The 17,014-nt window shown below is 42.4% G+C and overlaps 1 protein-coding gene across 21 annotated transcripts in view; it reads right to left on the minus strand.

Annotated features, from left to right (window-relative positions):
• Positions 1 to 17,014, minus strand: part of DYSF (dysferlin) — a 202,305-nt gene that overhangs the window by 17,128 nt on the left and 168,163 nt on the right. For all 21 annotated transcript variants that reach the window (XM_053924834.2, XM_053924830.2, XM_053924832.2 and 18 more), the window contains 6 exons: positions 13,772 to 13,870; positions 6,734 to 6,862; positions 6,249 to 6,404; positions 4,607 to 4,698; positions 1,836 to 2,006; positions 1,016 to 1,158 (listed from right to left, as the gene is read on the minus strand). In XM_053924834.2, coding sequence (XP_053780809.1) covers positions 1,016 to 1,158; positions 1,836 to 2,006; positions 4,607 to 4,698; positions 6,249 to 6,404; positions 6,734 to 6,862; positions 13,772 to 13,870 — 790 coding nt within the window. The remainder of the gene's footprint in view (positions 1 to 1,015; positions 1,159 to 1,835; positions 2,007 to 4,606; positions 4,699 to 6,248; positions 6,405 to 6,733; positions 6,863 to 13,771; positions 13,871 to 17,014) is intronic.

Genomic DNA, 17,014 nt, shown 5'->3' on the forward strand with positions numbered 1-17,014 from the left:
GCAGGTCATTAACCACTCTCACAGCTTCAACAGTCTTATCTGCAAAAACACGCTGATGGAAGACCACACCAACTCTAGCTCTCTGGCTTTCCTTTCCTGCAAATTTATGGCCATGAGCCCTGGATCCTGTGCAAGAGCTGCTCACAGACTAGCAGAAGGAAATGAGACCACCCCTAAAACAGATGCATGTTCTTCTATAGGAAAAGGGAATGGGGACAGGGACAGGGGCTAATGGAGAGGAGCTGGCTCAGCCATGACATGGGAGTCAAGAAAACAGAAAAAGAAGGAGAGGATTTAGGATGGAGGAGTCAAAACCATCATTCCCTTTTTATAACCTCAGCACCAGCTCTGGCATCAGACATCTCTGAAACCAGCAGAACGTGTGGGGCTAGCTGGGCCTATGAACACCACGGGGGAGTCTGCTGTGGGTGGGCAATGCGGCCTGTGTGCACTTCAGATGTGCAGGGAGCATGGAGTACAATTCTTAGGCATGAGCATTAGGCAGACCCAGGGGTAAGGTAGGGGCTGCAGGGCTTCCTGCCTGCCCTTTGGATGCTTTAGGTGCAGAAGCTGTGTGTGGAGGTTCAGAACGTACCATCAAGGACAGCTGGCAGGCTAGTGCACTCAAGTAGAAAACTTTCTCAGAGGTGGACTATACCCCAAACTCTGATCAAAGTCTGACTACCCAAATCCAGAAGCACACTGATCCTAACTATGACCCTGACCATGGCTTCAGACTCACCCCTGAAATTTGTCCTTAGATGGGCCCCAACCTGGTAATCAGACTGAGCTCTGACCTTGCCTCTACCTTGACCTCTTATTTCTACAGCAGTATCACAGGGAAGTACTGATCCCCAAAGTACCAAGCCCATCTGTGCCACCCTGGAGTATTCCAGACCACACCTTGGTGATGTGGTTTGTGTCTAGTCGGACCCTTTATGACAAGAGAGAGTCAACAAAAGAGAAGAGGAAAAGGACAAGTCCACAGTGGTTTCAGGGCCAAGCGGCAGCTCACCTATTTCTTCGATGGAGTATTCTTTATCCTGAAACATCACGCAGCCTGTCTGGTACACGGGGGCTTTGACTCGGTGCTGCTGGCAAAAGAGGTGGAGGAGCTGGGAGGGGCGGAGCTGGTCCCTCCACTGGTTCGGTCCAGAGCTGAGGCCCAAACACAAGACAAAGATGACATGCTCCAGGACACTGACGAGGGCAGAGGGGTGTGCAGTGATCTGTGTACCCACACTCACAGCATCATCCAGCCTTTGCCTTTACAGTGGGCACCCCATCTGGTCATTTATTATGACTGGGGATCTCCACTTTACAGACAGAAAAACTGAGGCCCAGAGATAACAGGACTTGTTTAAATCCATACACACAGAATTGGAATTTAGATGTTTCCACTTTCCAGATTTAGAGAATCAGACCCAAATAAGAGCCAAGTTGGTAGGAAGTGGGTGGAAGCTGTCCACACATGACTTCACCTGACATAAATCCCCTCAGGGTCCAGCTGGGGCCCATGTGTCCCATCATCTCCCTCTCCTAACGCTCCTTTTCTCTTTCCCTCTACAGGCCCTCAGTGACACCTGAAGGAGAACTGGATTATAACATAATGAAAAGCAAGGTTCTTAGACAGGTTCAAATCCTAATCCCACCACTTACAAGCCATAACATCTCTGGGCCTCAGTTTCCTTATCTGTGGAGTGGGGACAAGATCCCACTTGGACTGAGTGAGAGAACACCTGCAAAGTGCTTAGCCCAGAGATGCCACACAGTGAGTGCTCAGTATTCAGGGGATGGGACTGCTGTCACAGAAGCAGCCTGCCTGGTGCACCTACACACAGTAGGTCTGTGGGAGCCCACAACGAGCTCCAAACTTGGACAGCAGCCTGTTCTCCAGGTCGATGACCGTCTCTCCAATCTTTTCATCCTTAGAGAGGAGGTCATAGTCGTAGAGAGTGATCTTCAGGTCCTTCTCCAGAGGCAGAGTGCAGGTCAGCTCGAACATCCTGCAGGGGTGGGAGCAGATGTCAGAACAACACCAGCTCCTTGATGTCACCAGGCACAGTGGGAACTCAAGGGGTAGCAAGGCTAAAGGGGGAGCTTGAAAGCTTGGGAAGCATGCCTGGCTTCCTCCTCCCCCTCCAGGAGAAGCCCTGCAGTCCACCGTCCTTGGGTCTCCTGTTGCTCTAACACACACCTCCCCCTGCACTCTACTGGTACTGGGCTAGTCTGAGTATGTGAGTGTGAACGTGTGGTTTTCCCAAATAACCTGGACTGGGCACAGAGCAGCCATCTGATGGACCGTAGAAGGAACGAATGAATTGAAACAGAGTATTAAAACTGAAGTTTCCACCAGGATACCAGAAGACAAGAAATGTGAAACTCTAGACCGAGGTGCTCTGGAATTTAGCAAGGGGATGGCCTGAGACCCACTTTCAGGACTCTTGGGGCTTCACACCTACTTCCAGAGTAGGATAGAGAGAGGGTTTGTGAAAAAATTTCTTTGGAGAGAGCTCTTGCTATGCTCTGAGATCCCCACCCCCCATGGTGGTCAAACACGAAGGTGATGGCCCTTCTGCCCAGTGAGTTCTCTGCAGGTGGGAGACACAGCCTGACACACCCCCAGGGAAGTGGAAGAGCTTGTGGCAGAGAGGACAGAGGGGCTGCATTGGGAGGGGCTGCATTGCTCCCATCTTGCCTGGGATACCACAAGGCCAGGCTAGAGCTGCTTGGAATCCTACCCCACGGGGCCTGGAGCTCTAACAGTGAGACTGTGGAGAGGCCCATCTGAGAACCAGGGAATGGAGGCCACCAGCTAAAGGGGCATAGTATCTGCCACATCCCAAGAGCTGCAGTGGGAGGACTCACAAGAAAATAAATCAGCTTTAAACACCTGACACCCAGAGGGTGGCAGGATGACAGGGCAGTGAGATGGGCCCTCTCTAACATGTTACCCTTGTCCTGGCCCCACACGAGTCAGAAACCTTGGTGGCTAGCCAGAATGGGGAGGGGAGACACAAGACAGAGAGGCAAAGCCTTCCTTCCACACACGCATCCACATGCTGTACACAGCTCTACCCAAGGTGGATCAGCCGGGAGAGGGGTACAATGAACCCTCGAGCCATCCAGGGTGTTTATAATTACACATGAATGGGCATTCTTGTTACAAACTTGAGACTGCGGGTTTATGACAAAGTGGATTGTCTAAACATGAGCAGAAAAATCGCCTGCCGGCCTGCTTGCCAGCCTGCCTGCCACAGTTCCCACCCCGGCCACAAGGAAGGTAACCCCCACAGAATAAATGTTTACAGGATGCTGGCAGACAAACACAGAGTTGTGTTTTGATTATACCCCTTGAGTTGTGCTTGTTCAACACATGGGCTATAGAAAGAAAGAATTTCTGCTGTGACCTGAGGGAGGCATGAAACCCCAGGCAGACCAGCTTGGCCAACAAAGTGGGAGGGGTGTGTTTCCATGCTTACTCCCCAACCTGGCCTGAGTCCCAACCTCCACCCCTCCATTGTGGAAGAGGCCCAATCTGCTGCCCAGTCACCAAGGAACCTGTGCCCCCATGCCAGCCACTGGAGCTCACCAAATACAGATCCCTCACCCGCTCCCCCCATCTTCTCTGCAGCCCTTCTCTCCAGTTCCAGGTTGGTGGTGGCTCAACACAGCCCCAAACCATTTCACCCTCAAAAACAGCACTTCCCCAGGCTGACTGGGTCCTTGCTGCAGGGCTGAGTGACCACCACTAACGTGACAGATTCTGGCTTGTGACTACAGTGTACTACTTAGTATCAGGACACCACACGCCATCTCTTACAACCACCAGAGAAAGAGCTGCCAGTCTTCCTCTGTGATTCTCCTTACTCCAACCTACATAAGTCTCATCCAAAGGGCAATCAAGTCTGGACGTCTGGGAACGACTCCCATGCAATGGGCACTGATCTTTCCTTTCCTCACTCTTATATTTCAAGAAGCATTTTACAATCCTGAATTCACACCCTTCCTCTATCTAGCCACTTCCTGACAAAGGTGCAACCATACAAGAGATTGATCACTAAATGCAATGTGGGATGCTGGATTAGATCCTGGAACAGTAGAAGGACATTACTGGGAAAATTGGTAAAAATTTTAATGAAGCCTAGAGTTTAGTAAATAATAATACACCAATATCAATTTTTTAGTTTGGACAAATATACCATGGTTTGGTAAGATGTCAACAGTAGGGGAAATTGAGAATGGTACTATGGAAATTGTACTACCTTTGTAACTTTTTTGTAAATCTAAACTTATTCCAAAGAAAAAGTTAATGTAAAAAAAAAAAAAAAAAAAAAAGACTAACTAGCAAATGCATGTTCTGGGCTTCTGTTTAGATTTCTGATCTTTGAGGTAATTGTTTGCATATTTAACTAGGAGTTTCTGGCAGGAGTCAAGCCTTTAGCATGCAATGAAGAACTAGCCGAGGTTACGCCACTCCAGACATGCAACACTTAGGGAACGCAGCTTTGCTCCAGGAACCGGGGACTTCCCAGTGGCAGCCACATCTCCCCTACTGGGCTGTGGGTTATCCTCCACCCCAAGGCGCAGGCTGCCCCCAACTTACTTTCCAAACACAGGCTCCAGAGTGCAGGGGATGTAGTTATCCTGGTCGCTCACCGATTTCTTCCCTATGGAAATCTTGATGTAAGGATCACACTGAAAGGGAGACAGAGAGGTTTTCAGCAAAACCACTTTCCCAGCACATCTGTGAGGCTTCTCCAGTCCTCTGCCCCAGATGGGATTAGGTGGCCAGCCATCAAGGAGTTGCCATCCTGTCATCCTGCCAGACCAGAGACCCCATCCTGCAGGTCACAGCACTTGGCCCTGATGTGGGCGCCTAGCCACAGTCCAGCAGTGGACATGGCTTACCTCAGTCCTTCATACTTCCAATCCACTTCCCCACTGGGATAAGGTGGGTGAGGACAGGCTGATATCCTCAGAAACATACCATTTTGTATGACACATAGGATTAGGTCAAGCCGGGGTCATCTCTGTGACCTCTGCTTCAGCAGGTGGAAGGGAAAGAGGGCCAGACTGTGTCAGCCCAATCCAGCCCTGGCTGGCCTTCCCTGAATGCCTCCGGCAAGTGACAGCATCCTCTCAGCTAGCCTCCGGGAGCAGCTAGGGCTGGAGAGCGCTCAGGGTCAGTCTTGGCACCAAGAAGTCTGGAAGTGCATGGACTGCCCACTGGCCACAACCATACATTGGAGGCTACTGGTGGTGCCTAGTCTGGGGATGGCTCCATTGTGCTCTGTGACCTCCCAGAAAAGCAGGGGCAGCTATGACTTCTCACCTTGGAAAGCAGGGCTCCAAGTGTAAGACACCAAGCCTTTACCCACAACTGCAGGGGTACATGCTAGGCCTGTACCCATCTAAGGCAACAGGAGAGAACACTAGCCTCATACCCCTGAATTCCAGTCACCCCCACACCTGCCCCTCCTCCTCCCTCTTTCTCTCTCTTTCCGACTTTACTCTGCCTCTCCCCCACCACCTCCCCATAACTCCAGAGCCCTGCCCTCCTTCAAGTTCCCATCTCTCACTCAAGGCCAGGTCTACAGTGAAGCAATGAGGTACTTGCCTCAGGCACAAAATTGAAAGGAGAGCCAAAAAACCTCAGTAATCAAGATAAACAATATTTTAATGCAATGTTTTAAAAAATTAAAATCATTGCCAACAGTCCACGATCAAGAGTTTAAATAAAGACAGGATCAGTATCACTGATTTTTCTTTTTGCCTCGGGCCCCATCTCATCAGCACAGGGGTACTGATCCTGTTCCACTGTTTTTCCCCCACCGCGGACAGTCCTACGAAGTCCAGGCCTGGCCTACACCTTCGATGTCGCGTATCCTTATGCCTCATCCTTGTGCTAAACGCATACTATGAAGTCTTCTGGCAAACTTTTGCCGAGGTTTTTGATGCCTACTAAAATACTATTTTCTTCTCCCTCCCAGCCTATCAAAACCCCATCAATCCTTAAGAATCCCATTCCCTCAGGAAGCCTTCCTCATTATTCCAATGTCTTACACTAACTTCGGCCTTTTCTGAACTCCTAGAGCACTGGGCCCTTTCCCCATCCAGCAACATCTCAGTTTCATATTTTTGTCTGGTTGCCCTGGATTGCTGTGAATTTCCTAGAGTGGAGTTGTGTCCAGATTCTGCAGCCCATCTGTACCTCTGGGTGGAGGTGAGAACTCTGGAAATGTTACCTTCCCATTGGGGTCCTTGGGCTGCAGGCCGAATGCTCGGATGATATAGATGCGGACCAGGCACTCCTGAGGCCCCTGGGCAGCCAGCTGGTGGAACTGTCTTGGGGGCACAGGGATGGCCGGGTCTTCTGGGAGGGGATAAATTTTGAAAAGACCCTGAAAAGAAGGAGGAGTCAGCTTTCATTTTTATCATCATTGTCACCAACACAATCACCACTAGGACCATTACTTTCATCTTTGCCAGACTCATCTCCACCGAGATCACCAAGCCCGATGCCATCCCATCAACACCAACAGATTGTGCGTCAGCAGCATCACCATCTCCGTCACCCCCATGGTCATGAACACTGCGCACATGGTCACCAACATCAGCACTACGGGCATCATGGATATTCTACAGCACCCCCGCCCTTGCCCCCTTTACTTACTGCTGCCCCTCCAGCCTTTCGCCTCCCTGGATTAAGAACATGTCCTCAAGGATTTACCTTAAATTCCCCAATGACAGATGGGTCCTCCATCTCCTCCTGAGTCTTGCCCCGGTAGAGCTTGAAGGTGTTACAAAAGTCAGACAGGCCCTCAAAGGCCTCCACATTCTCCAGTTCAGTGTCATAGACCTGCCACATGTGGGGACAACAGAACGGGATAGGGAAAGACAGAAGGAAGAAGATCAAAGGAAGAGGAAGAAAGGGAGGGAGAGAAGAGATAGAGAAGAGAATGAGGAAGAAAGACCACAAGCAAATTAGAGAATGACAGGCAAAGAGGAGGGCAGGTGGGAGAGGTGGAGATAAAAGAGGGGGCGGAGAAAGAAGAGAGGCAGGAGAGGGAAAGAAGAACAAAGACACAGATAACAAGGAGATTAAAGAGAGAGAACACATGGGGAAAAAAACCAGAGAAGGGAGTAAGAGAGGAAGACATTTGTTCAGGGCCACTGGGGAATATGGTTTTTTGATTAATGCAGTATTCCAGGTTATCTAAGAATCATCTTGTACATAGGTGGTGCGTTTTTTAAGAGAATAAGATCATAGTCAAACAAATACATGAAAAGCTAACTGACGTTTTATCAGTGTTTGAGGATCAGGTCAGAACTCTGGAAAATTCAGGGGTCAGCATGTCCAGCCACAGTGCTGGCTGTCCAGGATATCCCAATGGCGATGGACCCAAATGCCAGCCAAGCCTGTCTTTTGAGTTCCACTTTAAATCGGTGAACTCGATTTATTTATTTCATTCCTCTCAAACAGCCAATGACTTTTATTTGTTAGAGCGGTGTTTTGGAGTTGCTTAGATCTAAACAAGGCAGTGGTTTTTTTATTATAGGTGATAATATATACCTAATCAATAGTAATATTCAATAATTTTGCATACATGTTAAGTTGGTTATATTTGAAAGTAACACTTCAGTTTAAGTTCTCATATTGGTAGATATTATTTCTCATTTAGGTCTAGCTCAATTCTATCTCTTCCAAGAAGGAATTAATTATACAAGTTATGTAGGTTCATTATTAAAAATACAAGTAAATATAAAGGAAATATTATTATTGCCTTATATTCTGATCCTCAAAAAATAACAACTTATTATTTAGTTAACATTTGATATGTATCATTGAATTTTTTCTTATAGTTGATTCATTTCAATCAAAGGACCATTTTTTCTTTGTCAGTTCTACCATTTTTTCTATTCTAATTCCTTATTTCTGATTTTATTTTTATTATTTTCTTCTTTCTATTGTTTTAAGTTTTTTTTATTCTAACCTCTTCAGTTGAAGTTTTATTTACTCTGCTACCTCTGTTCTGAGAAGAAAAGTAGTTATTGCTATGAAATGGCCTCTGCTTACCACTGCGTTGGCATTGCCCCATTGGATTTTGCTGTACAATGTTTTCATTTTCGTTTTTTTGGCATTCCATAACCATAGTTTTAAATTTATTATTCGATCCAACATCCAGGTGCTTCATTAGCTTTCATTCTTTCTTTTTAATTAGTGTAAGTTTTAAGGCTATAAACTTCTTCTGAACACTGCTTTAGCTATAACCAGTATATTCTAATATGAAGCATCTTATCATTTTGCAGGTATTTTGCAATTTTGGTTTATATTTTCTCTTTCACCAAGAATTGCTAAAACAAAGGGTTTTTAAAAAAATTCTAGATGGAAGAATCTCTTGAGCCTTTAGATCTTGTTATTAAGTTCTAATTTTATGGTATTATAATCAAAAAACATTGTCAGTGGCACTGCCACTTCTTAAAATTTATCAAGGTTTTCTTCATGGACTATTACCTGGTCAGTTTTCGTAACTGCGTAGTCTCTATTTTCAGGCTGCAGGGTTTAATCAAGTTAATAACCATGCTGGTTTTCTATTTCCTCTCATGTTTTTGTACCCTTGACTTGACGTGAACTGAAAGAAGAAAATTGAATTCTCCCCCTACCTACCAGCATGCTTCCACTTCTCTTCCTATCTCCTACAATTTCTGTTGTGCAAATACTGATGTTGTATTATTTAGGACATAGATGCTCTCAAAACTATCGTCTCTTGGAACTGCACCATTTAGCATTATCAGCTGCCATTCTTTGTCTCACTTACTTTTGGGAACGTGAATACGCTCTCAGCTAATATGAAGATGGAAGATGGTGACTCCTGCTTTCTTTTTAGGTGCATTTGCCAGTCACACATTTTTCCCATTTTTTATTTTTAGCTTTTATGAATATCTTCATTTTAAAGTTTGACTTTGTTGTCATATCTGATTTAAATTTTGTTATTAATAAGTGATTGATACAACTTGCATCAATGACAGATATTTTTAGTCTGCTTTTATGCTTATATATATATAGTTATATATTTATAATTTTCTAGTTTCATAGATGTTTGTTTTGTCTTTGCTTGCATGCTCTGTTGTGTATGTGTGTGTGTGTGTGTGTGGTTCTTCCAACATCTAGGATTATCTGCGTTTATATTCTATTATTATAAATTTATATATACTAAGAATACACTTATTCCTATATGCCTTAGGAACAGTATTTATAAATTCCCTACTATAGCAATGATTAATTAATTAAACTTTATCTCCTGCCCTCTCCCTCTCCATCACCCAGTATTAGAGAATATTATCTTCCTTAATATGTACCCCTGTACTCTTTGCTTATAATTTGCTCATACACCCATTATTTGATTGGCCAATTTTAAATAATGTCAATACTATTTGTTCTATAATATGGCAATCAGTGTCTTTACTTTGCATCATATCACCCTTTCTCCTTCATTTAATTTTTGTCAGTTGCATCATTTGTACATCTTTAGTATATATATTTATACTCTGTCCTGTCAGCCTGACCCTTCCATTTATTTTGACTTTGGGTCTAAGGTAAAACATGGTCACAACCAGTCCTTTTGCTGTGGTGTTCCCAGTCATCTCCTAGGTGGCTAACGTTTATTCCCTGGGAGTTTCTGAAGACGGGCTCATGGGAACCACATCACTTGTTCCTGAACATGTGTGCCTGGGTGTCCATGACCTCTGTGCTGAAAGGTGGCTTGTCTGAGCGTGAATCCTCAGTCACTCTTTCTTTCCCTCGTGATCAACAGATGGTGCCTTACTGTCTTTGGGTGAAGAAATTGAAGCCACCTTGACTTTTTATTTTAAATGACGTAATATTTTTTGGAAGAAAAGAGGCGTGCCTACCCCAAAATGTTCTTTATCTCTAAAGGCCATTAACATATGCCCGGATACATCTCAGGATTGACCAATTTGGGTCAGTTTGTGCTGACACAAAGTAGACTTTCTAATATGCATATTCGAGTATTCTTCCATTTCAGTAAAATTTAATTAAACTGTTTATTTCCTTGTTTTGGTTGTCTTCCTCAGAAACTCCAATTATGCAAATGTTAGAGCTCCTTTCCCTGACTTCGATGTCATTTTCTCTTTATTTTTTTAGGACGCTTTCTTTATTTTCATTTTGTTTTGCTTACTTTTATATTTCTGTCCTCCATGCCCCTTCCTGTGTTTCCCAGTGTGGCCATTCTGCACTGGGCTCCTTCCAATCTCACGTCTCCTTCTCCTTTACTGAATCCTTTCAGCTCATATTTCATCTCTTCGCATCTATGATCCTTTGAATTCTTTCATTTCTGCTTTGCATGCTGGCTGCCCATTTCTAAAAAGTTTATAGTGAAATATTTTATCTTGTCTGCTCCTTGGCAAAATTTTTTGGTGAGTACCTATCTTCTTCTTTGGCTATGGTGTATATTTTCTCTTCTTTTTTCATAACGTTTTACAATTAATGCTTTTTATTATTATTATTACTTGTCATTAAATGTGTTGGATTTTCTTAGATGAATTACTTTTTTTGTTCCACAACAGATACAGACATCTCCCTGCAAATATAGCCCATCTGTGTGATTTTTGTGTAGCTCCACCTTCTCAGCTTCTCTGAACTAAAAAGGCTCTAAGAGGCTTTTGTCACCAGCGTGAGTCTGTCTTCCAAGTTCCCATATTCATTGTGGTAAACAAGGGAGAGAAGTTTTATATTTTATGGTTAAACTTCAATTTCAGTAACTATATTTTTAACTATTTAATAAAATTTTCAAGCACACACAATAGTAAAGAGAATAGATAATAAGCCCCCATGTACCTGTAACCTGTCTTAAATAATTGTCAGCATTCTTTTACTAGGGAGTACAGGGTTTTCTGAGACCTGCTACCATGGTGACCTTTCATCGCTTCCGTGCACCGTCTCCTAATTTACTGCCGAGCGGCTTCTCCCCAATTCCAGTTGCCTTTGGACAACCCTTATATGTATTTTAGAGTCTGTGAGGTTTATTTGTTTCCAACTTTTACTGAAAATGGAGTTTGTGGGTTTGAATGATCTCCAGAAGAAAAGGAGGAAAATGCTGACGTATGCAGCCATGTTCATACTGGAAGTCCCAATAAAATACTTTTTAAATGTCTAAGTGGTTGGTCTTTTTGTTTAAACTTTTGTTATTAATTTCTCATCTTAGTACATTTTAATCCATCTTGTATGATTTTTGCTCTTGGTAACATATTACTGAACTAACATATGATCAAATCTTGTACGTGTTCTCTGAGCATTAGGAAAAAATGTATTCTCTATTTTCTTTATTACGTTTATTCTTTATTTTAAAGCTGCTTTTAATGTAGCTTAAAAACATTTCCCTTGTTATTTATATATTTTATTTCCCTGGTTATTTATGTGCTGCTTTGTCTGTCGAGAAGAGAGGCCCATCAAAATCTCCACTGCGACTTTAGTCTCTGTCATGTCATGCTTTCACTCGTGTGAAGTGTTAGTTTATATACTCCTATCATTTTTGCTTTAAGTATTTCTCAGCTTTATAGTGCAAACACGTTTGGGAGCTTCTTTCATTCAGATGTACACATTTTATTTCTATAAAATACTCCGTTTTGTTTCCTTTGCTTTTAAATTAAATTCTATCTCTCTTTTGTTTGCATTGATCTTATTTTGATTGCCAAAATATTTAATTTTCAGCCATTCCAAGCTGTATTTCTTTAGACATGTCTTTAAAAGACAGTAATGAATTTTAACTTTTGATATAATCTGAGTCCTTATCATTGAATAGAGGCATTTAATCTAATTTATTAGGAAAACTAATATATTTCATTCTTTTTCTATCGTGTTTTTCTATGATTCCTAGGGGGTTTTATGCCTTCTAACTGTACCTTTCATTTTCTATCTTTTGCAATTGAGACTAGGAGTTGGTTTTTTTCCCCTATGTTAATAATTATCAAAATATATTTTTGTGTTTTCACATTGCGTATGCCATTCACTCCATAATGCTACAGGCTGTTTTTCAAAGACTCATGTTGGTGGTGGTGGTTTTCTTCTATTTACTTATCCTTAAAGGACCAGCGTTCTTTCCGGGTCTGGTTTCTCCCCAGTGACAGGTTGAGCACACTGTTTCAGACAGCCCATCTTTACTTGGACACCGTCAGGGATCTCCTCAGAGAGGTCAGGCTGGAGGGCTGGGCGCCAAATCAGTTATCCAACATCCGAAGGAGCAGCAAAGGGCCAGGGTCATGGGCCACCCTAGCAGGAGTTCTCATTCTTACTTGGTTTTTCTCATGTTTTTGGCAAGGTTACAGTAAAAACATGCCAAACCTAATGTGGCGGACCTTCTTCCTGGTTCATAAATAGCTCTGTCTCTTTGCCCAGCCTCACACATCCAACTACCAAGTCAATGAAGAACTTGCTGCCTAAGGCCTTGTTCTGTGTGTCCAGGTCTCCAGATACAAGTCACCTGGAGCCAACACCTTGTGACATCACCCTCCAGAGTATGCACCAAAGGCTTTCAGCCAGCAGAGGTACCTGAAAGTCCTAGCCACCTACTCCTTCTATGAGCCCCAACTCCCATTCATCACGTCCCCTGTAGGATGCTCTTTGAGCCTCTCCCACGGTCTGACAACCTTTGCCGTCCTTCTCTAAGTAAGGCAACCAGATTCAGCAAGTGAAAATATAGGACAGCTAGTTAAATTTGTATTTCAAATAAATAAATTTATATTTCAAATATTCAAAGCATACTTATATTAAAATAGTCACTGCTTATCTGAAATTCAAGGGTAACTGATTATCTTGAATTTTATCTGGCAGCCCTCTCCAGGACACTACATAACTCCTTTGGGAAGCAATTTTGAGTCACCTCTGGTTATCTTTTTCAAAAGTAGGCTACTTCTGAAAAGCATAATTATACTTGTGAAATTTCTTCAAAATAACAGAATTTTTCTGACTCCTCCCTGGTTTTGTCTTTCTGTTTGTTTAGGAGGGCTTCTTTTATTTTCACAGAAAGAAAGTTTACCATATTTTTATATTTACTAGGTAATTTCTAGTAAATTGTAGGTGTGGGATAATCAGAGCAACATTCTCAAGGGACTTTCCTTTCTACTTTGATACAAACCTTTATTATAGAAAAGTTCAAATAACTTCAAAAGATACAAAATAGTATAACAAATCCCTATCTACTCATCTCTAAGTTTTAACAATTTTCAATATTTTGCAATTTCAATAATTTTTAAAATTTTGAAAATCTGTCAGAGGACCACCCATACCATCTATCTTCCCCCTCACTATTTTTTTTTGAACATTATAAAACAAATCCCAGGCATCATTTCACCCATAAGCACTTAAGTACTTTCTAGCATTCTCCCAAAAATACTTTCTTGGTTATCCCAGCCCACACTGTCTTCTTGCTCTAAATCTGTAGGTAACCTTTCTCACCTCAATTAGTTTATTAGGGTTATTCAGTTCAGGCACCAAATGAGGAAACAAACATAAATATACATATATATAAGCATATATACACACACATATATATATACACATAAAGGTGTGTATATATACATAAATATATTCTTTATACATATATATGTATATACATATGTGTTTATGTATATGTGTATGTATGTGTGTGTATATATATGTATATACATATTCTTTTTCTATTGTGCCTCCTACTGCCCATCGCATGTGCCCAGGGACTGATAGAAGAGAACACTTGGAGAGAGGCCTTACCTTTAGAGTGTCAAAGTCCTTCTCCAAGTAGGAGCCACACTTTTCCCTCTCCCCTATCGAGGCAAAGAATTTGCTCCACCAATCAATGAACTCCTCCTCCTGTATGGGTAGAAAGACACCCACCATTTCAGAAACAGAACTGGCCAAGCAAGGTTCTTCTGGGCCGAACACCTAGCAAGACCAACAGGTTGGCGTGGACTTCAAAGTTCCCCTGTTGGGTCAGTTCAGGGGAGCAGAGAGCTGGAACTTCCCATCCCTCCAGGGACCGAGACTGCACAGACCAGAAAAAAGGTTTGAACATTTGCTTGGTATTAAGAGACAGAGGCTCTAGCCTGGGCCTTGTTCCCCATTCATTGTGTGATTCTGTTAAGCTCTTGGGTCTCCCTTTTCTTTTCTATGAACTGGGTATAAATCATCATGATAGCTGAGACTAAACTTTGACAGTACACAGGGTAACTCTTTGGGAAAAATGTCAATAATGTCATTTATAAATGTCATCAATGTGCTATTTATAAATAAAGTGCAGTAGATCCAGGAAAACTCAGACCCACAAAGAGCTATCCTGCCACCTCTCCAACCCAGAAGAAAAAGGAAGGAAAGAAGGAAGGAAGGAAGGAAGGAAGGAAGGAAGGAAGGAAGGAAGGAAGGAAGGAAAGAAAAGAAAGAAAAGAAGGGAAGAAAGAAAAAGAAAAGCAAGCAAGCAAGCATCGGAAATCAGAACTCAGCCTCCCTCAAGGTCAAATCAAGCTTGAATCCTTGAAAAATCAATAAGTACTGACTAAGTGTCCAATATCCAAGATACTACGTTGCATGGGAGAAATTAGATGAGGAGAAAGGAAGTCTGTGACAACCCACTCCCCGCCCTGACCTTCCTCCATTTACTCACATTATAGGAAAAGGTAGGCAAGCCTGCGGTGGCACACACTGGTCTCTCCACCTTTCAACTCCCCCTGCACTTGCGGTGTCTACAAGGTCTCATAGCTTTTGTGTCTAGAATGCTCCTCCAGCTGTGTCCTGTCTCTGTGTGTGTGTCCTATCACCCAGTGAGCAGCAAGCTTCCCAAAGGTGGGATGGTCACTCTTCCCAAAGCCTCCCCCAAAAGTCATCAAGGGCTGGGCACTTGGTCTGAGTACCATTGAAGCTCACCAGTTCAGTGGGAAGGGCCAAGGACAAGGTCTAAGGATAGAACATCTGAGACTCTTCTAGATGAGGGGGTGAGCTAGGACATCTCCCTGGAGTCTGCTCTGACTCTATAAAACAAATTGAATGTTTATCATGGAGTTTCTGGAAATGTTGCTGGCTCCCTTTAAAGCAATGCCCAGTCCTTTGAGTTCCAACATATTAAGGTTGAGCACAAACTGGAAAAGTCTGTGGGAACCAGAATGGGCACAATGGGGAAAGGGTGAATGAGGTTCTCAGAGTCTCACCCATCCTGGAACTGTGGCCCTTAACAGCCTCTGTGTGGCCAGAATGTGGTTCCCAGACACCCAGCACTGAGAACAGGTGTCAGAGCGAAGCTGAGTTTGAAGACAGCTTTGTCTGAACAACTTACCAGGAGGGTCTTCTGCAGCCAGAAGAGAGGAAAAGAGGTTCAGATGTGTTAAGACATAGGGTAGCAGAGCTTTCTCACTTGTAACCACTCTTGAAAAAGCCAGCATAGGGCAAGACAGACCTTAGCCCTGATGTTTTAAATTCAATTTAAAGAAAAAGATACTATGGATCAATAAACACACACAGACATACATATCAAACTCACACAGTCACCAACACATGGAAGACTATATTTATGCAGCCATGCTAAAATGCACATATACCCCCCACAATACACACATTAACACGCAGGCAAATACGTACACAGAGGTAGAAATGGTTAGAATGGAATTTCATTGAGCTGTCTGGGCCCTGCTCAGTCTTTACGTTCTTCCCCAGCCCAGGTACTTAAAGATCTGAGTTTATGTCTCAGGCTCAGAGTCAGGCATAAACAGGCAACAACCAATGTGTTTTATACAAAGAAATGACAGGAACACAACAGTTGTGGGAAAGTTATTATACTTCCCTCAGTCTTGAAAAACCAAGTAAAATTTTTAAAAAAGAATATGGAGACAGAGAATCAGAATAATATTATTAACAGTGTCAGTTAAACAGACAAACATGTAATCTAAACACAGAAAATATACCTTCTTGTCCAGCACCACTGGAGCACTTTGAAAAATTAAAAGCCACAAAGCAAATCTCAATGAAGTCCAAAAAATAAACCCATTATCAATCACATTCTCTAAGCAGATACAATAAAACTGAAAAACAATGGGAAATTTCAAAATTAAAAATCCCAAACTTTTAGAAATTTAAAGGTACACTCTTAAAACCCTCACCAAAACTAAAATCACAGCTACTTAGAAAATACCAACAGTGAGAAGCTTATATCCCCAAAGCTGTGAGTGGTAGCCTAGTGTGCACACAGAGGAAAATCAGTGTTAAATATTTTTGCTTTTATACAAAAGGAATGAAAATAAATTATCTGATAAGTCAAGAAATTAAAAAAAGAAAAGTAGGAAGACCAAAAACTGAAAATGACAAGAAGAAATTAATATATTAGAAAGAAAAGGCTATTACAATTAATAATTGAATCCCATAGTAAATTTTAAAAGACCAATAAAATAAATATTTAACAAATCTAAAGTTAAAAAGTGGATATACCATTAAAACTCAGAAAGATCAAATAAAAAGATATTATGTGGAGAATAAAAACATTAAGTGGTTTACTACACCCAAATCAATGACAAAGCCTTGGAAAATCTAGAAGTGGGATAATTTTCTAGAAGAAATTTAAATTGCCAAAATTGATTCAAAAGTAATAGAAAACATCATAGATCAGTAACCCTGAAAATGGAAGAGATCTCAAAGAACTACTGTACTTGAAAAAAAAGAAAAAAACACATCAAGCCAATTGAGATGGTTTCTTTGGGGGAAAATCCTATCAGCCTTTCAAAGAATAAATCATCCTTTGTTACACAGCACAGAAAAAAGATGAAGTTTCCCCATTCATTCAGTGAAGCCTGACCAAGGCACACACACACAAACTAATTCCATTCCCAAATAAAGATGTGAAGATCCCACAGAAAACACTAACAAATGCATTACTGCAGTAGATCTGACGTGGTCGAGCTAAATTATTCCAGAAGGCAGGAATGGCTCCATACCACTGAGTAAGGAGAGAAAACCCACCTGATCACCTATAACAGA

The sequence above is a fragment of the Desmodus rotundus genome, chromosome 5, assembly GCF_022682495.2.
Source record: "Desmodus rotundus isolate HL8 chromosome 5, HLdesRot8A.1, whole genome shotgun sequence".
In the NCBI taxonomy this organism is placed as follows: Eukaryota; Metazoa; Chordata; class Mammalia; order Chiroptera; family Phyllostomidae; genus Desmodus; species Desmodus rotundus.